The 10,522-nt window shown below is 42.0% G+C and overlaps 1 protein-coding gene across 2 annotated transcripts; it reads left to right on the top strand.

Annotated features, from left to right (window-relative positions):
* The first annotated feature begins 1,922 nt into the window (after window positions 1-1,922).
* Window positions 1,923-10,317, top strand: LOC112258128 (protein YIPF5-like). 2 transcript variants are annotated; one of them, XM_024432263.2, is made up of 6 exons: window positions 1,923-2,042; window positions 4,705-4,827; window positions 5,060-5,226; window positions 7,713-7,858; window positions 8,039-8,220; window positions 8,462-10,317. In XM_024432263.2, the coding sequence occupies exons 2-6, from the start codon at window positions 4,715-4,717 to the stop codon at window positions 8,622-8,624; spliced, it is 771 nt and encodes a 256-aa protein (XP_024288031.1). In that variant the 5' UTR covers window positions 1,923-2,042; window positions 4,705-4,714; the 3' UTR covers window positions 8,625-10,317. The 2 variants fall into 2 exon arrangements, with proteins under 2 accessions (XP_024288031.1, XP_024288033.1); XM_024432265.2 differs by having other exon boundaries at window positions 1,938-2,051.
* The last annotated feature ends 205 nt before the right edge of the window (window positions 10,318-10,522 follow it).

Raw genomic sequence — 10,522 nt, 5'->3', positions numbered from 1 at the left:
AAGCCACTCCTCAGTAAAAGGCACAACAGCCTCTGAATGTCCTTGAGTGGCCTAGCCAGAGCCCGGACTTGAACTAGATTGAACATTTCTGCGGAGACCAGAAAATATCTGTGCAGCGACTTTCCCCATCCAACCTTGACAGAGCATGAGAGGATCTCCAGAGGAGATTGGCAGAAACTCTCCAAATACAGGCGTGCCAAGCTGTAGCGTCCCACCCAAGAAGATTTGAGGCTGTATTCGCTGCCAAAGGTGCTTCAACCAAGTACTGAGTAAAGGGTCTGAATACTTTTGTAAATGTGATATTTCTCTATTTTTTTTTTTGAAACATTTTTAAAAAGGTCTAAACCTGTTTTTGCTTTGTCATTAAGGTGTATTGTGTGTAGATTGAGGGGGAAAAAATATTTTAATACATTTTTGAATAAGGCTGTAATGTATCAAAATGTGGAAAAAGTCAAGGGGTATGAATACTTTCTGAATGTACTGTACATTTTACGGACACGGTATATTTATAGTTATCTTGTTTTGTTTTTAGTCTCAGCCCTCAACTACCCTCAACCCCTCCCATCTACTTCTGAAGAACATCCACTTTTAATTTCTAGCTGCCGTATATTTTTCCGCTGTGATGTTATACAAAAGTTATGAACCTTTCTATTCTCATAGTTTCTACACATTGTACGTTAGTACGTTAAATAAAAACCTTTTTTGCATAGAATTCTGTCAATTTGGTCAAAATATTCAAGGGTGGACTTCAAATGATTTTTTTGATTTTTTTTGTCTGCTGCTCAGATGGATAGGGCAAGCCTCAGGACGAAATATGTATCCTGTTTTGCTCTCTGGAGCAGAGTACAGCTGAAAGGAGTGATCATTATAATTTTTTTTATTTAACTGTGCAAGTTTGTTCAGAACAAATTCTTATTTACAATGACTGCCTAGGAACAGTGGGTTAACTGCCTTGTTCAGGGGCAGAGTGACAGATTTTTTTTTATCTTGTCAGCTTGGGGATTCAATCTCGCAACCTTTCAGTTACTAGCCCAATCCCCAATGGGGATCCCCGGTGTCTGTGATACATGCCGTTTGGTGCAACGCAGACCCGGTGGTGAGCAAGAGACTGAGGATACCAAGTCTGTCTTGAGTTTTGATGCAAAGTGTTTGCCGGATAAAGTCCTGTGATTTTTTTTTATTCCGAACCCACTACAGTGTTTCAAGCGCCAGAATGTAGGAGGGAGATTATGAGGTGTGCAGATGGGCATGGGACAAAAGAGTGTGTCGTTCCGGTGGATAAAGTGGAGTATTTCAATTATGGGGGATCAGAAATGTCCTGTGCGAGTGAGACAGATTGAAGTTTCCATGGTGAGAGCAGTGCGGAAAGGGTCAAAACCATGAATAGCCCATTGTAGTGTCTTAAATGTAAAATGTTTGGCCACATGGCAAGTTTGTGCAGATGGAATAAATATGTTGTGGAAGAATCAGTGGATACAGTGTGCCATTGTGGTGAGAACCATGCTCCCAACTTCCAGGAGTGCCCGGTAAGGGCGAAGGAGGTTGAAGTAGCAAATATCTGGGCTGTCCACCAGGTCTCCTATGCAGAGGCAGTGCAAATAGCTGAAGGAGCAAGTGCAATAAATGCCCCTCAGCCTGCAGAAAGTGTTTTTTCATCGATTAAGGGATCCTGAAGTACTGATAGTGAAGGTGGATTTTGTTGCGTTTATTGTATAGGTGATAAATTGTACAACTCAAATCATCAAGAAATATAAGAAACTTGACATTGTGAATGGAGGTAATGGGGCAGGTAAATGAGTAGCGACGCTCCCCATCCAACCTTCTTCACCCTTTCCCTATTTCCCGGTTTTTCTGCGTTAAAGTTCCCCAGTTTTCACCCCACACAGTAGGTGGCACCATGCACCTCTAACGTATATTTCCTGACCGCCAAATACCATAGAAGAAGAAGAAGACCCGGAAAACATTCCTTTAGTTTTCTCTTGACACGTAGTATCTAGCAACGAAGTTGGCGGAGTCCAGTGTTGAATTGTTCATCGTTGCAGGTAACAGCGGTTAGTATTGCTTAGTAAAATCCATGTAATAGTAAAACACATTTTTTTTTTTATAGCTTGGTTAAATATTGTGTCGAGGCCCACATTCATTTTAGCGTCGCGAAGCCGCCTGATCCCGCGAGCGTAACGTTACATTATAACTGCACGGATGTCAATTGTAACTAGATATAATTTCCACACTGATACTATAGGTAGTGCAGTATGGTAATCAGTGGGGTAAATTAACAGGCTGCATTCCTTTATTAGTCTGCTCTAGCTTACTAGCTAGCCAACGTTAGCTAGCCACCCTGATTGTCTACGTAAACTAGTTAGGCGTCCAGTTAGCTAGCTAACCTGGAATACATTTGGCTAGTTAGCTAGCTGACGTTAAATACCAGTTTTAGGAAACTAGCTAGCTAACCAGCTAACGTTAGAAGGCAATTATGTAATCAAATATTGCCACAACAAACGTGCTTGCCAGCTAGCTAACGTTAGGTTAACGTTGTTTGTGTGGTTGCCATGGCGTTGTAAAGCAGCCTAAACAACGAACTCTGTAAATGTTGTAGCTACATATTTGTTATTAAAAGTGTTTCTTAATCAGCGTTTTTGTTTTTAATAAGTTGTTTGGATATCTGGTTATTTATATCCACGGAGTTGCAGGACTGATGGCATGTTGACTTGTCTGGCTTCGCTAAATTATTAGATGGCTGAAGTTTGCGATTAAAAGATGCATCTCAGCCCCGGTTGCTTGATCAAGGACCTGACCCCCATTCTGAAAGTGTCAGCTCGTAGTGGAGATGACTACTGTTCTAGACTGAAGTGTGGTGGGCTTTCTGCGCTGTAGCAGCAGCAGAGGCATCACCAACGTGGGTGCTACACGTCAGTTGTGGAGGGGTATGAAGTCGCCACAATGGAAATAAGTTGTCTAACTTTTGTCATCCTTGATGATTTTAAATGTACTATCTACATGCGTGGTTGTATTGTTTTACATTGTCATAAATACAGTGCATTTGGAAAGTATTCAGACCCCTTGACTTTTTCCATATTTTGTTACGTTACAGCCTTATTCTAAAATTTATTAAATTGTTTTCCCCCCTCATCGATGTACACACAATACCCCATAATGACAAAGCAACAGCAGGTATAGACATTTTAGCAAATGTGTGTTTTTTTAAATTGACGTTTACATACAGAACCAGTGAAAAGTTTGGACACACCAACTCATTCAAGGGGTTAAATATATTTACTATTTAATACATTCTACACCTCAACTATGAAATAACACACATGGTATCATGTAGTAACCAAAAAAGTGTTAAACTAATCAAAATATATTTTATATTCAAAGTAGCCACCCTTTGCCTTGACAGCTTTGCACACTCTTGGCATTCTCTCAACCAGCTTCATGAGAATGCTTTTCCAACAGTCTCTTGAAGGAGTTCCCATATGCTGAATACTTGTTGGATGCTTTTCCAGCACTCAGCGGTCCAACTCATCCCAAACCATCTCAGTTGGGTTGAGGTCGGGTGATTGTGGAGGCTAGGTCATCTGATGAAGGACTCCATCACTCTCCTCCTTGGTCAAATAGCCCTTACACAGCTTGGAGGTGTGTTGCTTCATTGTCCTGTTGAAAATCTAATTATAGTCCCACTAAGCGCAAACCAGATCGGATGGTGTATCGCTGTGGTAGCCATGCTGTTTAAGTGTGCCTTGAATTCTAAATTAATCACAGACAGTGTCACCATCACAGCTCCTCCATGCTTCACTGTGGGAACCACACATGCGGAGATCATCCGTTCGCCTACTCTGTGTCAATTTGGACACATCAGATCAAAGGACAGGTTTCCACCGGTCTAATGTCCATTGCTCGTGTTTCTTGGCCCAAGCAAGTCTCTTCTTCTTATTGGTGCCCTTTAGTAGTGTTTTCTTTGCAGCAATTCGACCATGGCCCGATTCACACAGTCTCCTCTGAACAGTTGATGTCTGTTACTTGAATTTCTTAATTTTCCACATTGACTTACCATGTCTTAAAGTAAGGATGGACTGTTGTTTCTCTTTGCTTATTTGAGCTGTTCTTGTCATAATATGGACTTGGTCTTTTACCAAATAGGGATATCTTCTGTATACACCTAGGGTTGTGAAATTCCCAGGTTTTCCAGAAATCCTGGTAGGAAAACTAGAATAAATGGGATTTCTGGAAAACCTGGAAATTTTGTTACCGGAATTTTGCAACCCTATATACCACCCCTACCATGTCACAACACAACTGATTGGCTCAAACGCATTAAGAAGGAAAGAAATTCCACACATTTACTTTTAACAAGGCACACCTGTTAATTGAAATTCATTCCTGGTGACTACCGCATGAAGCTGGTTGAGCAAATGCGAAGAGTGTACAAAGCTATCATCAAGGCATCAGGAGTCGACTGTCTAGCCACAGATGACATGGGCAAGTATATTTGGTGCATCGAATGGCTTTCCCCTTGATGCTACGTTTCTAGCGAGCAAACGTATCTACATGAAAAGAAACATACCAGGAATAAGGGCAGCAATACACACTAACTTCCCAGATACCAATGCATCAAGTGGTGCTAAACTAGCCATCAATTGAATACTGTTTACACAATTTTCTTCTCTAGCTGTACAATGCTCATGAACTATTTATTTTTTGCAGACGATCAAAAATGTCAGGGTTTGACAACTTCAACACAGATTTCTACCAGTCCAGCTACAGTGTAGATGACCAAGGCCAACCTGCTGGATATGGCTACAGTAACACAGAAGACCCCTACAAACAGTATGTTTTGTCAACTTGTTAAAATTGCATTGACCCCAGTTACTCTGTAACTCACCGTGCTCTGAAAATACACATGCCTGTCAACAATTTGAAAACAATGCATTTTTCCCTCAATGTCTCTCAATGGCCTGTTTTGTTAGTATTGTTCCCTATGTGTTGCTTACTAACTTGAGTCATAGTGTTGAAGGCGATGAAGGTTTTCTGAGAAGTGTGCTTATGTTTCCCCCCCTAGGGGTCAGTATGACTACTCCCAACCGATGGGATACTCAGCCCCAGGGATGATGCAACCCCAGCAGCCCTACACAGGCCAGATCTACCAACCCACAGCAGCCTTCACACCTTCCCCCACACAGTCCATGTACGGCAGCAGTTTTGATGACGAGCCCCCGCTGCTGGAGGGTAAGGATAACCAAGTGGTGAGACTCCATAGGGAAAGGGGTGGTAAAGAATGCTAACTCAATTGCTTGATCACAAATCAAGCTTTTTCCCTCTACCTCCCTAAGCACTTTTGTTGATCTGAGAGGATTGGCTAGTTGAAGCCAGGTGGAGCTTTTAGATTTGATCTTTACCTCTGACTTACTCTGAAGCATAGGAGCTACATACTAGGGATTGGGGGAATGAAGACACATTTCTCAAGGTATGAGTGGTCAGGGGAGCACATAGCCAAAAGGATCCAACTCTCGTTAATTTCTCTCGAGTCGGATCAGTGCTATGCCGGGTTATGGACATCCAGAGCCCAGCACAGTATATGGTCCTCAATCCAGGGATGGAATATGTCGTTGTACTCCTAGGGCTCTATTTCATCTGTATCACGGAAGTTCTGTGTTACAGCGTGATTCAAATGGAAATGTTCCCGCATTAGTGGAGACTGCAGGCACTGGTAACTCAATCGGAAATTACCTTTACATTTCTATTGTGCGATCTGTAACCCTTCAGCAATAGATTGAATATAGCTCCTAATCAAAACGATGAAAGGTGAATCAAGAAGATTGAAATATTTGTCTGCCGTTTTTGTCAACATGCTAGGTTAGCTAATGCAACCCATCGGATTCAACTAGACTTTTGGTAGCTACTCACCCCAACCCTAGGCATTGCATTTTCATGGAATCCAATGGGTGGATATAGCATTACCTAGCCTAGCATACTTTTTTGGTCATGTAGTGTATGTGGACACATGCTCTGGGGTTGAGTTCAGGGCTCTGTGCAGTCCAGTCAAGTTCTTCCACACAACAAACCATTTCTGTATGGACCTCGCTTTGTGCACGGGGGCATTGTCATGCTGAAACAGGAAAGGGCCTTCCCCAAACGGTTGCCACAAAGCTGGAAGCACAGAATAATCTAGATTCTCCTTGTATGCTGTAGCGTTATGATTTCCCTTCACTGGAACTAAGGGGCTTAGCCCAGACCATGGAAAAATAGCCCCAGACCATTATTCCTCCACCACCATTCCAGCCAATGCTTTTCATTGACAATGTTTATCTTAAGCTTGTGTGCGACTTCTCGCCCATGGAAACCCATTTCATGAAGCTCCCAACGAACAGTTTCTGTGTTGACGTTGCTTCGAGGCAGTTTGGAACTAGGTAGTGAGTGTTGCAACCGAGGACAGACTATTTTTATGCGCTTCAGCAGTCGGCGGTCCGGTTCTGCGAGCTTGTGTGGCAGACCACTTCGCGGTTGTGCCATTGTTGCTCCTTTCCACTTCACAATAACAGCATTTACCTTTGACCGGGGCAGCTCTAGCAGGGCAGAAATTTGACGAACTGACTTGTATGATGTGGCACCATCCTATGGCCTTGCCACATTTGAAATGCGATAACCTCTTCAGTAAGGCCATTCTACTGCCAATATTTGTCTGTGTGCTCGATTTTATACACCTGTCAGCAACGGGTGTGGCAGAAATAGCTGAATCCACTCATTTGAAGCGATGTCCACATACTTTGTATATAGTGTATTCCATCCCAAGGTTGAGGTACAGTATGTTTTCCCGGCCATATACCGCCTTGGGCTCTGATTGTCCACATTCCCACTAGAGAAATTAACAAGTCAGATCCTTTTGGTTTGGGAGCACATCAAGATCTATAGAGGACTCCAGTGCCCAAAAGCCAATTTTAGCATGGGCAGCACCATTAAGGACTTTCACCATTTTGAAGTGGTTAACTGGGTTCGACTTCCTATGGTTTAAGGAAGGATCACATAATTCCATCCAGGTCATCAGGAGGGATCAGTCAATTAATTATACTTGTGAGCAAACGTTCCATAAATGCAGGTGGCAGTAAATCGCCAACCTTGGCTTCATACCTATTCAAACAATACACTCCATTATGTACCTTTGTGTGTTTACCTACTAAAGAAGTAGTAGAAGAAAATTGACTACTTCAAACTTGAGATGCCCACGTGCTCAGATGCCATAACGGGACAGATGCAAAGTTGTGATCTCTATACATCTCTATGGGGGAGCACTATGATGGGTTTAGTGGGATATGTGTCCATGTTGCCCTCCCCTGTGACAAGAAGACCTAGTTAAACCAGTAGAGTGACCCAGTTGTATGCACTAAATGGGTCAGCAGTCAGGGATCACCAGGGCCATCCTGCTAAGCTAATAAATTACCCCAAGTAAGGTCTTATTTTGGAGATGAGCATTCATCTGATACATTGGTGTGTCGTAGTGAAAGAAGTGTTCTCTTGATACAAAATAAATGTTTTTGTTGCTTGTCATTTCCTTTATTAAACTGAAAAAGTGTCATTCTAGGAGGTATAGAGAATTGTATGATTCTCTTTTTTTCTGACTATATTGTAAGAATGAGTTGTCCCTTCTCTCAACCAACCCTTTCACTTATATCTGACATTGCTTTAATATCATTTCATGCTTTTGCTCTACCTCACAGAATTGGGCATTAACTTTGACCACATCTGGCAGAAGACCCTGACAGTGCTCCACCCCATGAAGGCAGCAGATGGTAACATTATGAACGAGACTGACCTGGCTGGGCCCATGGTGTTCTGTCTGGCCTTCGGAGCCACCTTACTTCTGGTATGAACTATTCTATTACTGATGTAGTACAGCACTTGAACACTTACATGGTATCTGTATGTATTTGTCATTATACCTTGTGCAATAGCATTGTCTGCCTTGGGAAGAAATTACTGTAAATGCAGATGGCTGATGAGTTGTCCACATGTTCCTGTTCCTGTCTCTGTCTATCTGCTACAGACAGGAAAGATCCAGTTTGGCTATGTGTATGGCATCAGCGTCATCGGATGCCTGGGGATGTACTGTCTCCTCAACCTAATGAGCATGACAGGTGTGTCGTTTGGCTGTGTCGCCAGTGTACTGGGCTACTGCCTTCTACCCATGATCCTCCTTGCCAGCTTTGGAATCATCTTCTCTTTACAGTAAGAACAAACATGGGCCTGAGAATAGAGGTTAGGTCAGTTTAGTAAAGTACTCTGTCACATTATATAGAGCAGATCTGTGGATTGTAAGTGTCAGGTGGTGCACAACATAGTATGAGCCTTTGCTACTGAAAAATGACTGACTTTTGATGCTCTTTGTTTGTGGACAATTTAAATTGCACAATTGTTTTACCAAACAATTTACCAACGGATCTAACTGGCTTTTCTTGACCTTTTTCAGAGGCATGTTTGGAATAACCATCGCAGCCACGATAATTGGCTGGTGCAGTTTCTCCGCTTCCAAGATCTTCATCTCGGCCCTGGCCATGGACGGACAGCAACTTCTGGTGGCGTACCCCTGTGCCCTCCTCTATGGGGTGTTTGCCCTCATCTCTGTCTTCTGAACTGTCTCTGTCTGTCATCTACACCATGCAGGAAAATGGCCCAGCAAACCCAACTAACTTGAGGACCAGTAAGAAGCGCTGCTGTGCTGCACCCACATCACAGTGCAGTGGTGTGGCCAGAAACCCTGTCAGTTTCATTCCACTTTTACACCCGCCGACGGGTCAGTTGTAGAGTATCAATTCCAAACCATTTCGATTCAGGACTAAGGACCCATCCACGGACCACTGCAATCTTATATTTAATGTAAAGCTTGTTCTTTATTCTGTTTGTTTTTGTTTCTAAGATTTATTTGAGCTTTGAGGCCTTCAGAAAATGTTTGGCACAGGTATTTTCAATTTTATTCAACTGAAGCAGGTGACTTGAAATTGAGTTGTTAGAATAAGACCTTGTTGCATAGATTAACTATCTCTAATATCAACAGCCCACTCATTCATACATACACATCTGGGTACTCAGAGGTCTCCTTACAACTCTGAAAATACATGTTTTATAAACCTGCAATCATTTTCACTCCATTTTCTGTCCTGTTAGGTCTTTCTTAGAACAATTTAAATTGCTGAAACATGAGACGCTGCTTGACCAAAACTCTGCCTTGTGGCATTCTCAATTGTATTTCCCAGCCCACCCCCCCCTCCCCCATGTGATCAGGGCTGTGTTGGTTTTGTAGCTTGTGTGATTCTAAACTTTGGGCAGTCAAAGTGCCTGTGCGATGACACAGCTGTGTACACACTGCACACAAACATGCACACAAGTTATGTCCAAAATGAATTTTTAAAAAGAAATAGATATTTGTGAGGTTTTAATTTTATTGTAAGAGAGTTTGTTGTTCAAGATCAGAACCGCACTGCAGGGCTCCAGACTACTGTGCTGTCACATCAAATTTATTTATGTAGCCCTTCTTACATCAGCTGATATCTCAAAGTGCTGTACAGAAACCCAGCCTAAAACCCCAAACAGCAAGCAATGCAGTTGTAGAAGCATGGTGGCTAGGAAAAACTCCCTAGAAACGCCAAAAACTGTTAAGACTTTGTGTATCCACATTTTTTTCATGAACAGAATAGGCGTCACAAGGCTGTCTTTTAATGGTATTGTACTACAGGCTGGTCAAACCACACAAGAAGTATCTCACAGATCCTAGGAGATTTTCAGTCTCTTACCCATTATTCTCATGAAGTTTTTATTTGATCGGTTTTCTGTTTTTCACCTCAAGGCTATGATGCATTGTTGAGCTTGTTTTTTGGCTGCAGGGTTATATGGCACACTAGAGTGCATTAAATAACTATTGTCATAGTTTTAGTCTTTTACTGTTCACTTTGACTACAATGTGGGTGTGAATTTTGGTTTCGCACAAAGGTGTCACCTGAAAGGCACGGTTTTATGGTCATCAGTGGTTTTTCTCAGTTTTCCTACAACTTTGTTTTTATGCTAAACCTGAGCTCCTGAAGGGATGCCATTTTATATAGTCTTCCTAAGAATAATGAATAATGCAAAATTTAAATTGAGTGCTTTTCTATTTCAACATACTATACACAAGGGAATACTTTGTATTTCAAGCAACCAAGAGCCATTTACAGTGCTACTCTTTTATGGCCAAGTATTTATATACTGTGTCATTTGTTTTGTACTTCTTAAAAGTCCCAATGTTGTTCTTTTGTCATGTTGAAATTCTTGATAAATTGGAAAAGCATCGTGCTTGTGTGGTTTTATTGGCCACTATCGAAATAAAATATAGGTCGATACATCTTTTTTATTATTATTTCATGCTTTCAGCCAGAAACAATGGTTTGTGGTTTTTGGAGTTCATCCTGTAATGACTGGATGGTGGAACCAAAACCATATTTTTCTCTACTGCCGTGGTCATTCATCCTGGTCCTGGAGCGCCACCCTCCTGTAGGTT

This window comes from Oncorhynchus tshawytscha, linkage group LG09 (genome assembly GCF_018296145.1).
Source record: "Oncorhynchus tshawytscha isolate Ot180627B linkage group LG09, Otsh_v2.0, whole genome shotgun sequence".
NCBI classification, from domain to species: Eukaryota; Metazoa; Chordata; class Actinopteri; order Salmoniformes; family Salmonidae; genus Oncorhynchus; species Oncorhynchus tshawytscha.
This window is presented reverse-complemented; position numbering and strand designations above follow the sequence as displayed.